The sequence below is a fragment of the Clupea harengus genome, chromosome 2 (genome assembly GCF_900700415.2).
Source record: "Clupea harengus chromosome 2, Ch_v2.0.2, whole genome shotgun sequence".
Taxonomy (NCBI): domain Eukaryota; kingdom Metazoa; phylum Chordata; class Actinopteri; order Clupeiformes; family Clupeidae; genus Clupea; species Clupea harengus.
Window position 1 is genome coordinate 16,535,686 of NC_045153.1, and position 22,568 is coordinate 16,558,253.

The following is a 22,568-nucleotide window of genomic DNA, read 5'->3' on the forward strand; positions in this document are numbered from 1 at the left end:
AATTTGTAAGGAGGAATGGCCCAAAATACCTGCAGCCAGAATTCAGGGACTTACCAGTGGCTATAAGAAGCGTATACATGCTGTTATTTCAGCAAAGGGAGGCTCTACTAAATATTGATGTGATTATCCCACCGGGGTGCCCAAATATTTGCACATATTTGTTTTGTTATGCATTGTTTCTGTTGATTCATTAAATGTTATTACAGATCTGAATTGTTACTTTACCCATAAAATGTAAATGATGTCCAAATTAAGTTGCTGCTTTGAAAGACCAGCAAATTCTAATATGAAATAATGGTAATTTCCAGGGGTGCCCAAATTATTGCATTAAACCGTATAATATAGTACTCACTGAATGCAACCTTTAGCCTATGCGGACAGAATTCATTCTTCCACCGCTAGGGGCAGAGTTGTCGTGGCCGAGTGGTTAAGGCGATAGACTAGAAATCTATTGGGGTCTCCCCGCGCAGGTTCGAATCCTGCCGACAACGTATGTTTTCGTTACAATAACAGATCAGTGGTCTAAAACCAGGGGGTTTCAACTGGTTTTGTCCAAGGGACCACCATTCTGACTAGAAAGTAATCCGCGGCCCACTGATGTGCCTGCGCGCGCGCGTGTGTGTGCGTGCGTGTGTTTGTGTGTGTGGAGAGAGGGGAGACCTGTCAGTGTAATATCTGGGCATGGTGAAGTCCACACAGCCTGTATATTCTTGGCAAAATGGTAAAAGGCAGTCTCATATCATTCTCTGGTTCAAGCCTTGCCCTGTACTTATTCTTCAAGAACGCCAGTGTAGAAAAACCGCTCTCACACAGATATGTAGTTTGAAAGGGCAAAAGACACCTCATTGCTTTTGCAGCAAGCTCTGGAAATTCTGTCTGGCAACTTATCCAGAACTTAAGTCATATGAAAATCACGCAACATCTGTTGCATGTACTCAATAGGCTTGGCATTCAAGAAAACGTGATGCGTCTCCATATGCCGCAATAGTTTCGATGGCTTCAGTTGACAGTAATGTTGAACACACGAAACACAGTGGTACCTTCTCTCCTGCTCTGTCTGTCGTCACTGCAAATCCGTATTTGATGTATTCCTCATTGTATTTTCTTTTTCTTTTTTTAACTTTGTTTCCCTGTATCCTGTGAAGGTGTAGCTTTGTTGGAGGCCTGTCCTTGTCCCTCTATCGTGGTCTCTCTGTCACTCTCCTCACTAAAAACCGATCCATTGGTGCTTCTGATCAGCTAACTCGACGTTAGAACGAAATGTTAGCTAAGAACAGTAGATAACTTCAGTCGTTCACCAAAAGTATATCTTTTTCGACCAAACCTCAAAAGTACACGTAGGCTATGCTTAACTGCAGATGCTTGTCAACTTCGCGCGCGAGACTGTATGTTATGAATAACATGGCGTGACGTTAGGGACGCAATGCATTAACATTAGCAAAGCACAGGATCAGAATCAGAATCAGAATCAGAAAGGTTTTTACTGCCAAGTAGGTTTTCACCTACGAGGATTTTTTTGTGGTACAATGGTGCAAACAATAAACAATAAACAATACACATATTAGGTTACAGCAGGAGTGTGCAAAAAAGGGATTAGAGTCCGTGTTGGGGGGCGGGGGTCCCGGGCCTTGTTGATGAGGCCAACCGCAGACGGGAAGAAGCTGCTCAGGTGGCGTGAGGTTTTGGTCCTGATGGACCGCAGCCTTCTGCCGGAGGGGAGTGGCACACAGAGTTTGTGTCCAGGGTGGGAGGGATCAGCCATAATCTTCCCTGCACGCCTCAGGGTCCTGGATGCATACAAATCCTGGAGAGATGGCAAATTGCAGCCAATCACCTTCTCCGCAGAACGAATGACACGCTGCAGTCTGCTTTTGTCTTTGGCAGTGGCAGCAGCGTACCAGATGGTGATGGAGGAGGTGAGGATGGACTCAATGATGGAGGTGTAAAAGTTCACCATCATTGCCTTTGGCAGGTTGAATTTCTTCAGCTGCCGCAGGAAGTACATCCTCTGATGTGCCTTTTTGGTGAGGGAGATGATGTTTAGCTCCCACTTGAGGTCCTGGGAGATGATGGTGCCCAGGAAGCGGATGGACTCCACACTGTCAACTGGGGCGTCACTCAGGGTGATGGGGTTGGGAGGGGCTGGGTTCTTCCTGAAATCGACAACCATCTCCACTGTTTTCAGCGCGTTGAGCTCCAGATTGTTCTGTCCACACCAGGTCACCAGATGGTCAATCTCCCACCTGTAGGCAGACTCATCACCACCAGAGATGAGCCCAATGAGGGTGGTGTCGTCCGCGAACTTGAGGAGCTTGACGGACTGCTGACTGGAGGTGCAGCTGTTGGTGTACAGGGAGAAGAGAAGAGGGGAAAGAACGCAGCCTTGAGGGGAACCGGTGCTGATGGTCCGGGGGTCAGAGACATGTTTTCCCAGCCGCACGTGCTGCCTCCGGTCAGACAGGAAGTCTGTGATCCACCTGCAGATGGAGTCAGGCACACTCAGCCGGAGAAGCTTGTCCTTTAGCAGAGCCGGGATGATAGTATTGAAGGCAGAGCTGAAGTCCACAAACAGGATCCTGGCATAGGTTCCTGAGGTGTCCAGGTGCTGGAGGATGGAGTGAAGGGCCATGTTTACTGCATCGTCTACAGACCTGTTAGCTCTGTAGGCAAACTGGAGGGGATCCAGTAGAGGGTCAGTGATGGCTTTGAGATGCCGCAACACAAGCCGCTCAAATGACTTCATCACAACAGAGGTCAGAGCAACGGGTCTGTAGTCATTAAGTCCACTGATCTTTGTTTTTTTGGGGACGGGGATGATGGTCGAGGTTTTGAAACAGGCTGGTACGTGGCATGACTTCAGTGAGGAGTTAAAAATGTCTGTAAACACCGGTGACAGCTGTTCAGCACAGTGCTTTAGGATGGATGGAGAGACAGAGTCTGGCCCGGTTGCTTTGCGGGGGTTCTGTCTCCTAAAGAGTCTGAAGACGTCCCTCTCCATAATGGATAGAGTCGTCACTGTGGTGGGGGAGAAGGGGGGGTGCTCTGAGGTGGGCAGCTGTCTAGAGGCGTAGGCCTCTGCTGTGGTGGGGAAGGTGAAGCTGATGGGCTGGAGCTGGTGGGTGGTGTCACAGGGGGTGGTATCAGGACTGTCCCATTGTCTTTCGAAGCGACAGTAAAACTCGTTCAAGTTATTGGCCAGGCGTGGGTCGTTAGTGGAGTGGGGGGCTCTAGGCTTAAAGTTTGTTATCTGCCAGGATAGGTGCAAGGCTACATTCTGTCAGCGTGAATCTCCTTTATATTATGTTGGACATATTTTAGATATTTGTCACGATATTCATGAGTAATCTGGAAATGTGTTGAAATATCAAAGCGAATTTATAAAAAATAAATGATCAATTTAGGCTCATGTCGCGGACCCCCTGCAATGTCGTCGCGGACCACCAGGGGGACGCTGACCCCCGGTTGAAAACCCCTGGTCTAAACTGTTGCATTCAATCATATAATAAAGTACCTCACTGAATGCAACCTTTAGCCTATGGGGACAGAATTCATTCTTCCACCGCTAGGGTATAGTTGTCGTGGCCGAGTGGTTAAGGCGATAGACTAGAAATCTATTGGGGTCTCCCCGCGCAGGTTCGAATCCTGCCGACAACGTATGTTTTCGTTACAATATCAGATCAGTGGTCCAAACTATTGCATTAAACTGTATGATAAGGCACCTCACTGAATGCAACACTGAGCCTATGCGGAGATAATTCATTCTTCCACTACTAGTAGGCCAGGCAAATTAACCCTTTTTGGAGCCAATAATAGAATTAATTGTAAAAGAATTTTTTTCAGCATAGATCATTTCTATGAGGTGTCCAGAACAACATACTAAAAGTCCTAAGAAATCCTAGTTGAGGAAATATGTTTAATTCTCATCAATCTGAGATGTGTGCTAATAATGCATGGCAAAAATACACCTCAAAAATGTAATTTTTTTCCTTTACTCCTATCAAAATGAAACTTTACACAATGAAAGTACCCATGAAAAGTAAATTTTTTTGTATTACAAGTTTCTTTGAAAATGAATTTAAATATGCACATGAGCAGCACACTTATTGAATATGTCCTAATTGCATAGGCAGAAACACCATACCCCTGGCAGGTACTACCAAGCCAGGCAGTTTTCAGGTTAGAGGCCAGTCTAAAAGCAGCATTGCCATCTCCCATTGGCAGTAGGATGATTGGATGAAGATTGGGCTGATGTATTTGTCATACATATGAAGGTGTTTCTGCCTATGGACATATTCAATAAGTGTGGAGCTCATGTGCATATTCAAATTAATTTCAAAAGAAACTTGTAATACAAAAAAAGTTACTTTTCATGTATACTTTTACTATGTAAAGTTGTATTGTGGTAGGAGTAAAGGAAAAAAATAAGCCTATTTGGATGTATTTTGGGCATATTCGATTAGTGTATAGCTCATTTGCATATACAAATTAATTTCAAAAGAAACTTGTAATACAAATTGTTTTACTTTTCATGGGTACTTTCATTGTGTGAAGTTTCATTTTGATAGGAGTAAAGGAAAAAAATTACATTTTTGAGGTGTATTTTTGCCATGCATTATTAGCACACATCTCAGATTGATGAGAATTAAACATATTTCCTCAACTAGGATTTCTTAGGACTTTTAGTATGTTGTTCTGGACACCTCATAGAAATGATCTATGCTGAAAAAAATTATTTTACAATTAGTCTGTCGTAAAACGCTATTTTGCCTGGACTATAGGGGCAGAGTCTACCTTGCAGCGAATGGACGGCAAAACAGTTCCTAACGAAATCCTAACGATTGCTAACAATATCCTAACAAGTCCTACCCAAGCCCTAACAAATCATACCCAAGTCCGTACATATCCGAACAAGTCCTAACACATCCGAACGCTGATCAGTTGTTAAGAAACGACGCTTCGCAGACGATCGACGCACGGTTTTCTTATTGGTGAGTGGCCGTTGCTATGACAATATCGCAGCTGATTATAACAGATCAGTGGTCTATTACATTTATGAAGATGCTCTTTGAAAAAGCTGTCATATAAACTACACACTTATATTTTAACCTGCAAAAAGGAAGTAAGTTTAGAAAGCTAAATGTGATCATGCGCAGGCTGCTGTTTTGAAGAATGGAAATCTCAAAATAACTCTCTAATGACCTAAAAACTAAGATGATGCGTCAATATGAATTAGGAGAGGGATATAAAAAGTTATCAAAAAGGTTTGAGGTTTCTGTCTCCACAGTCAAAAATGTAGTAAGAAAATGGAAAGCCACAGGAACAGTCTTTGTGAAGGAAAGATGTGGTAGGCCAAGAAAAATATCTGAAAAGCAAAGATGAAGAATGGTTAGTCACAGACAAACCACAGACCACCTCTAAAGAGCTCCAAGAACATCTTGCTGCTGATGGTGTCATTGTACATCGTTCCACGGTCCAGCACACTTGGCAGAGGGACAGCCCAATGGAAGGGTAATGCATAAAAAGCCTTTTCTGCGTACTCACCACAAGCAGAGTCGCTTGAGGTATGCAATGGCTCATCTGGACAAGCCAGAATCATTTTGGAATAAATTGCTGTGGACAGATGAAACTAAGAGAGTTATTTGGTCACAACCATAAACGCATAAATGCATAACGGAAAAATAACTTGCTGCCTTCTGTAAAATTTGCTAGAGGGTCCGTCATGCTATGGGGCTGTGTGGCTAGCACAGGTACTGGTAAACTTGTCAAAGTTTGATTGAAGTTGATTGGATTCCACCCAATATCAGCATCCTGGGAACAATGTTCAAGACTCAGTCAGTCAAGCTGAAGTTACGCCGGGGTTGTTTGTTTCAGCAGGACAACGATCCAAAGCATTGTTCAAAATCGACCAAGGAATTCATCAAGAGGCACAGATACAATGTTCTAGAATGGCCTTCCCAGTCCCCAGACTTGTATCGAAAATTGTATCATCGAAAATGTATGGAATGATCTGAAGCGGGCTGTCCACACTCAGCAGCCATCAAACCTGATTCACCCAGAGACATTTTGTAAGGACGAATGGTCCAAAATACCTGCAGCCAGAATTCAGGGACTTATCAGTGGCTATAAGAAGCGTCGACAGGCTGTTATTTCAGCAAAGGGAGGCTCTACCTTCTGCTTAAGGTTCCTTCTTGATTAACAGGGAGTTTTTCCTTGCCCCTGTTGCCATTGTGCTTGCGCTAAGGGGGTCCAGGCACTGGGCTCTGTAAAGCGCCTTAAGACAATTTTATTGTTTTTGCGCTATATAAATAAAATTGAATTGAATTGAAGTTATAGTTGATAATCACCATCTCAGGAAAAGTCAAGAAGAAATCTAATAATAGTCTGTGTTTGTCTGACTCCCCTTTACAGTGACATCTTACTGAGCTCTGTGAAAATATTAGATTAGATTAGATTCAACTTTATTGTCATTGCACAGAGTACAAGTACTGAGGCAACGAAATGCAGGTAAAATATTAACCAGGAGGACAGGTACTGTACATGTCTACATACCTACATTATGATTCTCTTCAGTGACAGATAGTCATTGATATGAGCAGCGACATCAATTAGATTTCTAGCCATGACCATCAAAATATTATGAATGACATGAAACCAATAAAATATTCACAATTGTAATTTACATTGTAATATGGCTGTGACAACAGTGCAGAAACACCAACATGGATAACATAGAAAAACAGTCAGGGAAAGTAATAAAGGACATTATTATATGGCAACGACAGTACGAGCGTTCTGATTGGCTAATGGGTAGTCATGCCAGCCGCGTATTGCCCTCCTTGCCGGTCTGTTCCAGATCCGTATTGCCCTCTGACGTCATCTTCAAAATGAGCGATATTGATAGACATCAACAGCCATGAGGAAATTCAGAAGCAGCGAAACATTTTTATTGAAAGTGATTATGAAGACTATAAACTATAGTTTGAATCACTTGTGTTGTTACTTTACTGTAAATTAAAGCCATTTTAGCTGAGCCGTGTTGTCCGTTTTCTATTGATCATTGTAACTTGAAGTCAGCAAGTAATTGGTTGCTACGCAACACCTGAAACACATTGTGTCGTGAGAAGACTTGAGAGCTGAACAAAACGACATGTTTTCTATTAACAATTACCATTTCTTTTCATTTACAAAATGAAAGGAGCGAAAAATGCCATATAATAAACAACTTACTAACCTCGACCGTTCAAACTTCGGCTTTGCCGTATCAACCTCGCTATCGCTCGGTCGATAAGTTAAAGCCTCAGTCTGATATTTCCCGGCATGACCACACTCTCGGTTAGTAAGTAGTTAATCATTCAACGCTTATTTCACTAGGTACTCAACATAGAATGTGAGGAAATTAAACATGAATTAAATAAAAATGCATCACATGCTGGCGCACAGAACAGATATCATGAGATTCATATCAGTGTAGTCATTAGTGACTTATGATTGGCACCCCCTCCGTCTCCATCTCTTTCTGACTGTCAGTCCTGGTCCAGACAGAGACATCATCCGCTCTATCAGTGCTGCTCTACTGTTAATGAAGCCTTCACTGGTAAGATCCTCAGAGGAGAGAGTTTACAGCCCGTATTAAAGTAAGGAAACACTCTCTCAGTGAAAGTGTGTGTGAGAGTGTGTAGATGTGTGTTATTATCAGGGTCAGAGAATGACACCTCTCCTCCGTCCCAGTTCAGCTGCACTCTGATCCTCTGGAGTTTCTGCTTCACTCTGAGGAGAGTGGAGGGCTGTGGTGTAGAACGTGCTTTATATTCACCATCTTTATACCACACAAACCAGTTCCCACTCTTGGAGTCATAGTCTCCCTTCCTCTGGAGAGACTCTGTCATCACACCCAAATTCCACCATGTGTTCTCTCCAACCTCCACATCCCAGCAGTGAGTCCCTGAGTTAAAGCCCTCAGAACCCAGGATACTGCCATACTCATCAAATCTCTCTGGACTATCAGGAAGCTGCTGTCTCTCATCACTGTCTCTCACACTGGTCAGATCCTCAGACAGGATGAGATGTGGGTATGCAGTGTTGGGATCCAGAGTCACAGGAGCTGCAGAGAGAAAAAATACACACATGGGCTGAACACTGAGTGATAAGTATGTGAATCATGGTCATTATTAATAGTGTTGTTACCTAGTGTAAAGGCAGAAAAAATATGTTGTTACAGTGAAATGCTCTTTAGTCATCAGTAAGAAGGAATCACAGTTGTGCAGGAGTTTACTCACGGGGGGGATGTTAGTGGAAGGGAGTATTATCACTGACCATTCTCATGCATTTCAAATCTCTCTTTCTCTTTTTATCAATTTGCCATCTTTATCCATCCATCTGGCTTTTCTTGAAGCTTATCGATGCTTCTACAGGAGGGTGTCTTTGTGTTCTGAATGCATTCACACATACTTATATTTATTATGTTGATGAGTGTATTCAGATGTAGGCCTAAATACGATTGCCTGTGTGTATGTGCGTGTGTGTATTTTTCTGTACTATATAATACTCTTTATCATAGACTTCTCCTAGACTGTTATTTTCTGTTTGATCGTTTGGATAGGTTAGGTCACAGTGTTAGTAAGTGATAGCACGTATTGACAGGCGGAGCTACTGTGATGTCACTACCTGTGTCTTATTGTTGTTTCTCACATTTGTGCTTGACAGTTGTGAGTCAGGAACTGTGGCACTTGGATTATTGGATTCTCTTTTTGTGGATAACTACCACCAACTACCAACTTTCCCTCACATATAGGGACTCCGAAGACCAACTCACCAGGGAAGCAGGGATAAGAACAAGATCCGGCAGGAAGTGGGCCGCCAGCACTGCAGTTAACCAGGCAGAATCTTCTCTGAGGACCAAAGATACCATCGGGAACCTTTGCACTGGAAGGCAGGGTCTAGGAACATCCCATTTCCAGCAGTGTTCTATTTAGTTTGCTTGAGTTGTGGATGAAGATGGACTTTCTGGCTGCTAATGACCCCTAGTAAAACCTAGCTACAATAACGCAGTCTATCCTCTCCTCGTTCCTAGCATTGCTTATGCGTGGTTATTTATATTAAAACAGCAGGCTACTCACTGTATGCATGTGTCTGTGTGTGTGTGTGTGTGTGTGTGTGTGTGTGTGTGTGTGTGTGTGCGTGTGTGTGTGTGCGCGTGTGTGTGTGCAGAAAATAAGTATTTGAACCCCTGCCGATTTCGCAAGTTTGGCCACTTGCAAAGAAATGTGTGATCTATAATTGTAATGGTAGGTGTATTTTAACAGTGAGAAATAGAATATCAACAAACAAATCCAGAAAACTGCATTTTATAACATTTATGACTTTATTTGTATTTGATGCAGAAAATAAGTATTTGAACCCCCAAGCAAACAGCAAGAATTCTGGCTCCCAATGACCAGTTATGTGCCCAAGAAGCACACAGATTCGTCCTCATTAGGCCTAACAAGGTACACCTGATCTCAACTGGTGACGTGTATAAAAGAAACCTGTCCAAAGAATCATACTTCACAACTTCAACCTCACCACCATGGGCAAGACCAAAGAGCTGACCAAGGACGTCAGAGATAAGATTGTAGACCTGCACAAGGCTGGAATGGGTTACAAAACCATCGGCAAGCAGCTTGGTGAGAAGCAGACAACTATTGGTGCGATTATTCGTAAATGGAAGCAACACCAAACAACTGTCAATCGCTCTAGGTCTGAGGCTCCATGCAAGATATCCCCTCGTGCGGTATCGGTGATCATCCGAAAGGTGCAGAATAACCCCAGAACTACACAGGGGGAGCTTGTGAATGATTGCAAGGCAGCTGGGACCACAGTCACCAAGAAAACCATTGGCAACACACTACGCCGTAATGGTTTGAAGTACTGCAGCACTCGCAAGGTCCCCCTGCTCAAGGAAGCACATGTACAGGGCTGTCTGAAGTTTGCCAATGAACACTTGAATGATTCTAAGGAGGATTGGGAGACAGGATGTGGTCAGATGAGACCAAAATCAAGCTCTTCGGCATCAACTCGACTTGCCGCGTTTGGAGGGGGAAGAACACCATCCCCACCGTCAAGCATGGAGGTGGAAACATTATGCTTTGGGGCTGTTTCTCTGGTAAGGGTACAGGACAACTCCACTGCATCGAGGGGACTATGGATGGGGCCATGTAACGTGGAATATTGGGCTTGAACCTCATTCCCTCATTCCCTCCCATTGAAAACGCAACCTTAAGAATTTGGAGAGGATCTGCAAAGATGAGTGGACCAAAATCCCTCCTGAGATGTGTGTAAACCTGGTGACCAACTACAAGAAAAGTCTGACGTCTGTGCTTGCCAACAAGGGTTATTCCACCAAGTATTAAGTCATGTTTTGCTAGGGGTTCAAATACTTATTTTCTGCATCAAATGGAAATTAAGTCATAAATGTTATAAAATGCAGTTTTCTGGATTTTTTTGTTGATATTCTGTTTCTCACTGTTAAAATACACCTACTATTACAATTATAGATCATACATTTCTTTGCAAGTGGCCAAACTTGCGAAATCGGCAGGGGTTCAAATACTTATTTTCCCCACTGTATGTATGCGCATTTGACTGTGTACTCACTATATTGAATTATCTCCTGCATCTTCTCCCAGGCTCTGAACTTCAGGTTGCCCAGGTGTTTTGCCACATTGATCAGAGCTCCTGAAACCCTCTCTGGATCCTGCAGTGTGCACTGGGCTCTGGAATAACATTCAGGAGTCAGTGCTGCTGTGGGTTTGGGTTCAGAACCACAGAGAAGAGAGAGACAGGAGACAGATCACTCACCTTTCCACTGTGCTCTTGTAGTCCTGTAAAATAGCAAAGTAGGAAATATAAGAATATATTATACAATTAAATATTGTTATTTATCTTGTCGCAACATTCTTCACCTCTTCTTGCTGGCCATGTTGTAGTGTTTAGCAGGCGTGGCCTACAGACAGCGCAGGTTGTACCATGAAGGAGTGCTCTTATACAATTAAATATAGTTGTTTCTCTTTTGTTAAATGAATAGTAAGTAATGAAATAATTCAATTCATTAATAAATAAATGTATTGACACTTGTTTGTTTTTCTCAAGACACACATCTCTCTGTGCTCCTGTCCTAGCTGAAAGACTTTTTAGATAACACCTGTCCCACTTCACCTGCACACTAATCTCACCCTGCCCATTTTAAGCACCTGATGTCAACATTTCTCTGCTGGAAGCTCCTAAATATAACCTCAATATAGATCCCTTAATATATACCCCTCAATATATCCTCAATATACAACCCAACTATATATCCTCAATATATAACCCCTTTTTAACAACGAAATATATCCCTCATTATAAGCCCAGTATTTTGCTGAAGCCCAAAGATGCAATGGAGGCTAAGAGCTCAAGATGGTGGATGAGGAAGAGGAGAGTGCAGCTTTTTAACACATTCTGAGTCACCCCAGACACAAATTGCTGTGTGTGTGTGTGTGTGTGTGTGTGTGTGCGTGCGTGCGTGTGCGTGTGCGTGTACGCGTGCGCGTGTTAATAGCATGTATCTACAGCGAGTGGTGAGTATTTTTTTCATCACGGGGAAAACAAAATTCTTCTGATTGCTGAAGAAAGAAAATGGTGTTCCAAAACAACCTTTTCCACAACCACTAGATCTTAAGATCATTATACAGACAGTGGATGGTTCTCACCTGCAGGAATGTGATGTTATCAGCACTCATCTTCTCCTCTATGGCTCTGATTGTGTCTGACAGAGATGACATCTCTCTGCTGATCTTCTCAATCTTCTCCTTCATAATTTGACTCTTGTGCTCCTCTTCCTCCTTCAGTGCTGCTAACCTGGCTGCCTCTTCATCTCGTAGAAACTGGTGAAGCTTCTCAAACTCCTCCTTGATCTGCCTCTCTGTGTGTAGGGCCTGAGTCTGGATGAAACCAATTGATGTTTATTCATTTGGCAGATGCTTTTATCAAACACAACCTACAAGTGAGGCAGAATGCAAAGCAAGCAACAGTAGGTCAGGAGAAGCCATGGAAAACAAGCACAGCATTATTCAATTTCAATCAACCTGCCATAGAGTAAGTGCCAATGATAGTGCAGAGGAAAGACAGAAATGCACTGGAACGTGACAAAGATTTGATTTAAAGCACCCCAGAGGACGCCCCCCCCCCCCAAAGAACCTGCCATGCAAACACCCGAAAAGTAGTTAACACTGCTGAAAGCGAGATATGTACCCCTGCAACCTGGACTCACTTTGATGTGTTTTTCTGTTTTATCACAGGTGAGTTTAGCCTCCTCAAAGGTCTTCAGTTTCTCCTGTAAGGGCTGCAGTTTGATCTTGAGCTCCTCCTGGAATAAATGACAGATTTCACTGTTTAAGGCAGCATCTCTGTATTCTGGCTCTAGTGTTGTTCTTGATTAATCTCCAAGTCAATCAGGTGGTGTTGTTAAATCCCATCATCATAATCATGAGGAAATAAATTCTTACCTTGCGGTCAAGTGCTGCTTCATCTATACGATGGCACTGATGGCCAGTGTGGTTTTTAGAGTCTTTACACAGATAACACAAAAGCTGTTTATCCTTCAGACAGAAGAGCTTGAGTGGCTCACTGTGCAGACTGCAGAGCACCTCAGACCCTGCTGAAGCTCTCCGACTTCTTTCCCGTAAGAAGGTCTCACACACATTCCTTAAAGCCATGTTAGGAGGGTAGAGGTCCTTTGAGCACTTTCTCCTGCAGCAGGGACAGGCTCTGGATCCTTTGGTGTCCCAAAACTGCTGTAGACAGGCTTTACACGCACTGTGAGCACAGGTCAAAATGACAGGATCCTTGAAGACATCACAGCACACAGGACAGCAGAGATCCTCTTCGAGTTTAGAAGCCATTTTGTCTTTACAATACACTGTCCTTCCTGAAGGCTGTTTGACCTTTGCTCTCACTCTCAGCGGTCTCAGAAGACGAGTCAGTCCCTTACTCTGAGTCTTTCCTGTTTCTAACTTGAATCCACAAGAACTTCAGCCTCACCAGCTTCACTTTAAGCCCAAACTGTTTTTCTCTTTGGTCTAACCACAGTTTTAAAAAAAGATTCTAATAAACGTATCCCACATGACAGCGTCAAGTGGAGGACGGAGATTCAACCTGCACCTTCACCTTCACCTCCTCCTCTGGTGCCAGTCAGTCAGAGGGCAAGACTATGGTAAAGAAGGGTCCTTATTGGTCGGACAGTACAGTTCCCCTATCACTGCTGCCACTGACTCCTCTGGAGTTCAGTTCAAAGCCCAGTTGTGGGTGTGGACTGTACCTGCCAGAGACACAGAGACTGACCAATAGCATGTGTTGTATTGAGTTAATTATTAAACTGTCTACCTACCTACTCTACACTCATTACATGTGACTGGAGTCTTCCACAAGCATAAACTATAACGTATTGATATTGCTATAAAAACTAGAGAGCTGATCGCACAAGAAAGGCAGAGAAAGTGCAGCCAAAATGTCCAGTTTCATACCTATGACTATACCTATACCTACAACAGCTTGTATTGCTAAGCAAAGCACAAAAGGAAGACAGAAGTACAAGGGCTTTGAACTGAAAGGCACAAACGTGAAAGCATAGTTCGTTGTGTCTCAGACCCCCCCCCCCCCCCCTATAGCAAACCACCAAGACCCCCTCCCATATATGTCATGTTAGTCTATATTGGTTTATATTGTCTATTTTGTTAGTATACATTACTTCCTCGTTTTCATCACGTTTTTATTAGAGAGAGGGGCTAGGACGGAAGAGAAGGATGGAATGGAGTATTCACAAATACTATTGATGTGATTATTCCACTTTATTCCAAATATTTGCACATATCTGTTATTGTTATGATGCACACTGCATTGTTTTATGTCGATTCAATAAATTTGATTACAGATCTGAAATGTTACTTTTCCCATAACATGTAAATTATGTCCAAATTAAGTCTCTGCTTTGAAAGACCAGCAGATTATAATCTGAAACAATGGTTATTATCGGGGGAGTCCAAACTATTGCATTAAACTGTATAAAACCCCCTCCCCCCCTTCACACCTCTCTCCATTCAGGAGAGGGATGTCAACAAGCTGTTAAAAAGACAGAACCCCCGCAAAGCAGCTGGATAGACGCTGTCTCTCCCTCCACACTCCCTCCACCCGTGTCCGTGAAAACGGCACATAAGGTACTGTGCGGACCAGCTGTCTCCAGTGTTCATGGATATCTTTAACACTTCACTGGCCGAATGCGTGGTACCTGCCTGCTTTAAAACATCCACCATCATCCCTGTTCCCAAAAAGCAGAGGACCACAGGCCTTAATGACTATAGACCAGTCGCCCTGACCAGTGTCGTAAGGTAGTTACGACGGGCCCAGGTGCAGGCTTTTTTAGGACGGGCCCTAGTGAACGCTAATTACTATCGTAGCGTTCCCTTCTTCCGTCCTGCGTTTAAAAAAACGCTAAACAAAGATGTTTGTTATCGATATAAATAGTGTTTAATTAATCAACCTTACATATTTCAGAAGTGACGGGTGTGTACACAATGAACGAAGTCTTGTTTGACTCTCAGCGGGAACATTTCTTACCGTAGAAATGTTTAGAAAGTAATAATAATAGAATGATGACACACCACTGAGGGCAGCGATGCTGATCCCAGCTGAACTGCTGCACTGCTGCTAGCAGGGGGGTCGTCCGTGGCTGACTCCTTGGGCTAGCGACTGTTTGTTAAAAAGCCAAAATAATCTAATTTAGGCAGCTTTGCCACCTTCTCCTCCTGTTCTTTTCTCTCTTGCCTTTTCCTACTGCCACTTTTAAGCAAGGCATTGTTACGCTTGCAGGTGTGCCGTGCTTGTCTTGACCATCGAATTTGTTTGTCACATGATCAAATAGAGACTTGACATTGGACAACAACATACATATTACCCAGCAATCATCTTTGCAAATCTGAATATGACAAAATACCAAAGAAAATAAGAACTTATATAGTTTTTTAATAGTTTAGATAGTGTATGTAGGATAAGCATATTATTTTGTTATACTTTGCTATTATTTTCCCCCACAAATAATAACAACCATGACGGAGATAACTTTGCCTTTTCAAGTGAATATATAGCATTGGACACCCATATCTGAGTAAAACTAGCACAGCTATGAACACAACTGTAATTGCGCTTCAGAAGTTTGTGAACGAAACTTCTGCCAGACGCTATACTGGATGGATACCTGTCAACACAAGACATGAATGTGTCCATGGGTTTGGCTTATACGGACTCTCACCACCCACCAATCCAGTTGTGACTGCACCCCCTGTAATTACGCCTCTGACCTCTGTGGTAATGAAGACCTTTGAGCGCCTCATGCTGATCCTCAAGGCCATCACCAACCACCTCCTTGCCCCAGGTCTGTAGATGAAGCAATCGATATGGGTGTCTACTGCTTCCTCCAGCACCTACGCCAGGATCGAGTGCGGAGAACACCACCTCCACAATCAAGAAGGCCCAGCAGAGAATGTTCTTCCTTCGGCAGCTAAAAAAATGTAACATGCTGCAGAAGTGATGGTTGTGTTCTACACAGCCATCATTGAGTCCATCCTCACCTCATCAATCACCATCTGCTTTGCTGCCTCTACTGCCAAGGACAAAGGCAGACTGCAGCGGATCATTCGGTCAGCCGAGAAGGTCATCGAACGTGACCTGCCGTCTCTCCTAGACCTATTCCACTCCAGCACCAGCAAGAGAGCAGGCAAGATAGCTGATCCTTCCCATCCCGGTCACCACCTATTTCAGAGACTCCCATCCATAGACATAGTATACAGGTATATATGTCTATGCTCCCATCCGGCAGGAGGTTCCGGGCTATGAAGACCAAAACCTCGCGCCACCTGGACAGTTTTTTCCCCACACACACATATACACATTCACACAAATGCACTACAGCGTAAATTATTTATATACTGCACTTTGCTAATTACAATTCACTATTCACCATAGCCCTGCACGTGCCAAAATGATCTTGTAAAACATTTATCTTTTATTCTCATTTATGTTATTTTGTTAGTATGTTTATATGTTTATGTACTTGGCCATTAAAACGAATTCTGGTTCTGATTCTGAGTCTTATAAAGTACCTCACTAAATGCAACCCTTAGCCTATGCGGAGTGGTCCGAATCCTGCCGACAGCGAAAGTTTTCGTTACAATAACAGATCAGTGGTCCAAACTATTGCATTCAACTGTATAATAAAATACCTCACTGAACGCAACCTTTAGCCTATGTGGCGAAAATTCATTCTTCCAAATCAAGGAACAGAGTTGTCGTGGCCGAGTGGTTAAGGCGATAGACTAGAAATCTATTGGGGTCTCCCCGCGCAGGTTCGAATCCTGCCGACAACGCATGTTTTCGTTATAATAACAGATCATTGGTCCAAACTATTGCATTAAACTTCTTCAGAGAGCACTCTCCTTCCTAAATGGCACCTTAGCTAGTGCTTAACTTGCACTTCAGCAGTTACATTCATGCACTTGTTTTTCCTTTCTAGGTCGTTTTTCTATTTCTTATGTAAAGTAGTATTTATTGTTACACCAGGTTTTTTTTATTGCTCTTAGCTTGACTGTTCTCTCCCTTGTACGTCGCTTTGGACAAAAGCGTCTGCTAAATGACTAAATGTAAATGTAAACTGTATGATAAAGTACCTCGCTGAATGCAACCCTTAGGCTATGTAGAAAAACTTCATTCTTCCACATCAAGGGACAGAGTTGTCGTGGCCGAGTGGTTAAGGCGATAGACTAGAAATCTATTGGGGTCTCCCCGCGCAGGTTCGAATCCTGCCGACAACGAATATTTTCGTTACAATCACAGATCATTGGTCCAAACTATTGCATACATCCGTATAACATAGTACCTCACTGAATGCAACCCTTAGACTATGCGCGCATAATGAATTATTCCACCGCTAGGGGCAGAGTCAGACAGTCGTCCAAACTATTGCATTAAACTGTATGATAAAGTACCTCACTGAATGCAACCTATAGCCTATGCGGAGACTATTCATTCTTCAATCGTTAATGGAAGAGTTGTCGTGGCCGAGTGGTTAAGGCGATAGACTAGAAATCTATTGGGGTCTCCCCGCGCAGGTTCGAATCCTGCCGACAACGTATGTTTTCGTTAAAATAACAGATCAAACTATTGCATACAACCATATAATATAGTACCACACTGAATGCAACCCTTAGCCTATGGGCACAGAATCCATTCTTCCACCACTAGGGGCAGAGTTGTACCTTGCAGCGAATGGAAGGCAAAACAGTTCCTAACGATTGCTAACAATATCCTAACAAGTCCTACCCAAGTCCTAACAAATCCTACCCAAGTCCGAACATATCCATGAACATAATTGCTATGACAATATCGCAGCTGATTGGATTTTCACGAGAGTTTCATGACGCCGCAGCCAAAGGTTTATCATTCTTTCGCAGGGTTTTTCCTGCATAGAGAAAATTTGGGTGCGCGCCTAAGCCGTTTTCCCGAGCGCCTACGACAAATTCCGAGCGCCTAAGGCAAAAAAAAAGTCTGTGATGGGGGAAAAAAAAAAAAAAAAAAAACTGTCATTCATGGCGCAATTCAACTTAATGGTGTTTTGAGCCCTCACCGTCGACTTCTAGGCAGCAGCTGCCTGGAAGGCGCATCCCGCCTCCCACCCTCTGAGCCAATCATTGAACAGAGGCTTCTCCAAGCTCGCCAGTTTAGAGAAGACGTCGGTTTGAATTTGAGATTTGAGCAAGCAACTTAATGTAGCTAGCTTTTAGCTGTTTTAAACCAAGGCACTTTACTTCAAAAATGTTGGTTTCAACCTGCTTACAAATCTGGTTAAAACAACTAGTGAAGGTGTTTTAGAATAATATTAATGCCATATACAATAACTGACTTTATGTTAACACCACTAATTAGCTGTCTAATTATTTAGCGCAATGCTAGCATGAATCTAACGTAATTCGATTTTTAACCAAGTGTAGACAACTGCTAGCTAGCTGCTTGCTCAAATTCAAACCAACGTCTTCTCTAAAGTGGCAAGCTAGGAGCGCCTTCCAGGCAGCTGCCGCCTTGAAGTCGACGGTGAGGGCTCAAAACACCATTAAGCCACAATTCATCACGGGTGCAATGCATGTCAGCGAATATGTTCTCAAGAGTATGTTTCAAGTATAGGCTACAGCCGAACCCTCGTTCTGTTTTGATCAATAGTAATCGAGTTGATAAGCGTTTCTAATAAATACATAAATGTCTGCTAATGAGGTGACACGGTAACACAGGCTGTGTGCGCGCGTAGCGCGCCTTTTTTTTTTTGGAGCACCGAAGACCCATTTTGACCCAGGAAAAACCCTGTACTGGAGCAGACCAACTTGGTGCTCGTGACAACAAACACCACCACAGTGTCCTCCTGGTGAGTTACATTTTTTGCTTCATACCTACACGTAGATATGACAACATATTTTAATTCATACAATGAACAACAATCCAAACCAACAATGCTTTTCTGAAATTTTTCTTCAGGCTGCAGGATCGGCTGAAGAGAACGGACCGGGATACCCTGCTTCAAGGGGTACAACTTCCACAGCAGGTCCATGTAGCAGCGCAATCCCTCCTGGAGGCCAGGGACCTCCCATCACATCTTGCCTGTGCACTCACAGGCCAAAACACTCCAAACAGGCACAAAACCACACCCATGGAACTAAATGCTCTCACCACATAGTTCTTAGTAGACTTTGCCCAACAACCATACATGGATCCCTTTACAAGTGAACATGCACAAGAGGTTCAGACATAAAACTGCTACACTTGAACACACAAAACCAGTAACAAGTGACCCACACAAAGTGGAGCACAACAGTCACAACAAAAGGATTACTCACACAGTTACTACTGCCACAGTAGCAACAAATTATCCACCCAAAACGAGCACTGTTGTCACCACAACAAGGTCACACACAGTGATCCCATACCACAACAAGTTACTGGAATTTCCAAGTTCAATACAGCACGAACAGACACACGTGACCAATCAAGATTGGAAAAACCACCCCCACAATCACAACTAGTGTGGCTCACTACCACACAAACAAAATTATTGTTTTCACCTGGCTAATAACATTCATACGTGATTTACAATGGGGCGGACATCTCCACAACACTTAATTGTCACTGCACACACACCTCATGAACATTCACATCTAAGTAATCTAAACGCACAAAGTGGGCAAGTCCACACACACACACAGCTGCAACTCTCAACACATCACAGGGTTGCTCACCAAAGGTATATTTCCTAACTGCAATGAACACAACAATCAATGCCAATAGATTCTCAAGAGCTCCCTGCTCAAAAAAGGGCTTACCACAAGCCAGACAGAAACATCAGCTGACAGTTGAGCATGCAGGTCACAGAAATATACTATTGAACAAACCCAAACTCAAGTGTGTCATTGGTTTTAAAGTATTGAGCAACTCTCCATCTATAGATATGAAAAAACTAAACCTCTCTAGTCTTCAGTGGTGTACCGAGCTTGAGGCGACTTTGAACGCTGAACTCGTGCGTAGACAGCAGACCACAGATATAGCCCACTGCCTAACTCCGAAGCGTACCCCCACCCAGGATAACCACCCAAAACAATAAACAAAAACAACAAAGCAAAATAACAAACAAGTGCTCCGATGGAAGGGCAGCACAGCTACCCAGCTGAAGCACTCTAACTAGGAGAGTTTGCTCAACACCTGCCTATTAACTTACCCTAAGCTAAACTCTGCAGTCTGGTCTCCACAACAAAAGGTTCAAAAGATCCCGGAGGCCCCCAATAGTTACGACCCGGCTCTTGAGCCGCAACATAAATTGGAGACAGACCACAGAGTTGTATGAAAATAAAGTATTTATTTCTATATTACTTAAAAGTAGTGGTTAAAATGGTGTCTGCAAAACACCAGCAGCAAACGCATGCTGTTCACCAGCCTCCAAAGCATGGTGGGAATGCGAGCCCTCTCTGAGGGCAAACAGCATGGCTTTTATCCACACCTCCTCAGGTGTGGACAATCAAGCTTATTACGTCCATTCACCACCCAAAGACTGTTGCACTGCCACTGCAAAGCCAGTAGGGGTGTAGAGGGGCGTAACAGTCCCCTTCCCAGCCGTCACCAGCACCAGCACAAGCTCCTCAAAATCGGCACCGCGAGTGGAGACGGCGAAGGGCAGCTCTTGAGGATCAGGAGTGGGTGACAAATGGAGAGCCCACAGAAGAAGCGACACAGCAAGAAAGCTACCACTATTACCTCGTCTCCACCAAGGCCGTGCCAGTGCTGGAGCCTTTCAGCACCGGCCTGCATTTCCACCGGTTCCAGTACCAAAACTGAACGTTATCGAATGTTGGGACATGTTACTATGGTTACAATTGTGAGTTATTCACGAGTGGTCTTCTTCCAGCGAGAAGGCTAATTAATTTCGATAAAACTTATGTTTAATTTTTTAATACCATGTATACGACCTAAAGTTAATGTTCTGTTTACTTGGCCACAGGTTTCTATATTTCCTCACGTAGATCAAACGAATGACAATGCAGTTCATGACGGGAGTTGACTAGCTACTACACTGATATATACTTACAAGTTGCCATAACAACTGTAGCAGTATATCATGACAGCTAGTGCTAGTTAGTTAGCTGCTACACGAACTTGCTTAGTCAAAAGCTATTTTTTTTTCAAGTGGCACGTCTTCTACAGTACACACAATACAAAACCAGCACTACATTACGTAGTGCAAGATTTGTGGTCAGTCAAAAACAAAAGACACTGGCCATACCCAGGTACGGGGAAAATGGTACTGTCCAGCATCTGGGCCGACCATTGCAGAGTGGAAGAGCACCATGTAAAGGCATTTGTATAAAGTTAGAATTAGTTGTTATTGTATTCCATTTGTTGTGCTTATTGTATATAGCTACATTTGTATACTATTGTGTTTCTATTTTGCGTGCTTTTTGTATATAGTAGTGTGTTTTATATTTTGTGTGTATTTTGTATATAGCTACATTGTGTTTCTATTTTGTGTTTTTTTTGCATATAGCTACATTGTGTTTCTATTTTGTGTGTTTGTGTTCTCATTTAAAACAACAAAAACAAAAAAACACAACTCTTGTGGTGTAATAGTAACACATCCATCCATCCATCCGTTGGGTGGAAGATTCCAGGTGCAAGTCCTGGCAAGAGTGTGTGACTTGTTGGTCGAATCAGTCATTTGAATTTCATTCAAAATTAGTTGTAGTAAGTAGACTTTGCATTTTGTCCTTTACTATCCTCACTATTGCATAAAACCGTATGCAACCCTTAGCCTATGGGTACAGAATCCATTCTTCCACCGCTAGGGGCAGAGTTGTCGTGGCCGAGTGGTTAAGGCGATAGACTAGAAATCTATTGGGGTCTCCCCGCGCAGGTTCGAATCCTGCCGACAACGGATGTTTTTGTTACAATAACAGATCAGTGGTCCATTACATTTATGAAGATGCTCTTTCAACGAGCTGTCATATAGACTACACACTTATATTTCAACCTGCAATAAGTAAGTAAGCTAAATGTGATCATGCGCAGGTTGCTGTTTTGAAGAATCTTCAAATTCCTCGTTGAATTAATTTAGCCTATGTCTGTAGGCTATTTCCTCTTTTGTTAGTAACATACAAACACACTGCAAGGAGGGGCCGTTTCAACACTGGCTCATATGGCCCAAATTGCATTCACTTTCATTAAAGATCAGTGATACGATATAGCTCAGGATCACTGACATCCTTTCAAATTGCTACGTTATAACATGAGAAGAACATAAGGTTGTTCCCCATCTCTCACTTGTTGAACCATTCCATGACAAATTACTGTGTAGCCTAACTGAGTTGTAGAGCAAAAGGTTTGTAGTTATTGTTTAGCTTGCTTGCTACCACAATTAATGAAAGGATTTCGTATGAAATGAAGGAACGATAGAAACATATTCAGTCTGCAGAATATGCCTACCAACAGATGAATGTAAACGATGCCTAGTTTATTAGTATGAAAGTTAGCCAATAAGTGGAGCTATAATCTAACCACATTTAACTTTGGCTTCCTGTAGGCCTGTAATGGGTCTCAAAATATCGTAAGCACACATGCCTTGTTGAGCGTGTTAATAACCGAGTTGGATCCACATCGGCTGACTGAAATAAAGACAGGCCTAAATCAAACTTAAAATGAATAAGACTCCTGTCATAACCTCAAGATTTTGTCATCAACCAGAGGCAATTATGCTATCGTTATGTTTCGAAAACATTTGTCCCGTTTCCATACGTTCCGCCTTAGGTGGCTGTAGTAGATAGTCGAGATATGCACCTGTAAGTAGGCTACTGTCGAGTTCATTTCATGCGCAAGGAAAGAGGGTTTGATGACACATGCAGGTTCCGAGTGTTATTGCCGGCTATATTGCCGGCCACAAGCTCCATGCATTTCTAAATGTGTTAAAACGGAATCTG

General features: G+C 43.1%; 2 protein-coding genes and 6 non-coding genes across 8 annotated transcripts; 6 read left to right on the forward strand and 2 right to left on the reverse strand.

Annotated features, from left to right (window-relative positions):
- The first annotated feature begins 409 nt into the window (after positions 1-409).
- Positions 410-491, forward strand: trnas-aga. The gene has a single exon. It is a non-coding gene; the product is annotated as a tRNA-Ser (tRNA).
- A 3,081-nt stretch (positions 492-3,572) lies between these two features.
- Positions 3,573-3,654, forward strand: trnas-aga. The gene has a single exon. It is a non-coding gene; the product is annotated as a tRNA-Ser (tRNA).
- Positions 3,655-7,176: 3,522 nt separating this feature from the next.
- Positions 7,177-8,898, reverse strand: LOC122128645 (zinc-binding protein A33-like). Its single transcript, XM_042703049.1, has one exon. The coding sequence runs from the start codon at positions 8,124-8,126 to the stop codon at positions 7,560-7,562; it is 567 nt and encodes a 188-aa protein (XP_042558983.1). The 5' UTR covers positions 8,127-8,898; the 3' UTR covers positions 7,177-7,559.
- Positions 8,899-10,572: 1,674 nt separating this feature from the next.
- On the reverse strand, positions 10,573-13,276 carry LOC116223169 (E3 ubiquitin-protein ligase TRIM35-like). The gene is made up of 5 exons (XM_042703048.1): positions 12,522-13,276; positions 12,287-12,382; positions 11,727-11,957; positions 10,837-10,859; positions 10,573-10,751 (listed from the first exon to the last, which is right to left on the reverse strand). Exons 1-5 carry the CDS (start codon positions 12,915-12,917, stop codon positions 10,589-10,591), a joined length of 909 nt encoding a protein of 302 aa, XP_042558982.1. The 5' UTR covers positions 12,918-13,276; the 3' UTR covers positions 10,573-10,588.
- Positions 13,277-16,351: 3,075 nt separating this feature from the next.
- On the forward strand, positions 16,352-16,433 carry trnas-aga. Its single transcript has one exon. It is a non-coding gene; the product is annotated as a tRNA-Ser (tRNA).
- Positions 16,434-16,795: 362 nt separating this feature from the next.
- trnas-aga lies at positions 16,796-16,877 on the forward strand. Its single transcript has one exon. It is a non-coding gene; the product is annotated as a tRNA-Ser (tRNA).
- A 236-nt stretch (positions 16,878-17,113) lies between these two features.
- trnas-aga lies at positions 17,114-17,195 on the forward strand. The gene has a single exon. It is a non-coding gene; the product is annotated as a tRNA-Ser (tRNA).
- A 4,252-nt stretch (positions 17,196-21,447) lies between these two features.
- On the forward strand, positions 21,448-21,529 carry trnas-aga. Its single transcript has one exon. It is a non-coding gene; the product is annotated as a tRNA-Ser (tRNA).
- Positions 21,530-22,568: the final 1,039 nt, after the last annotated feature.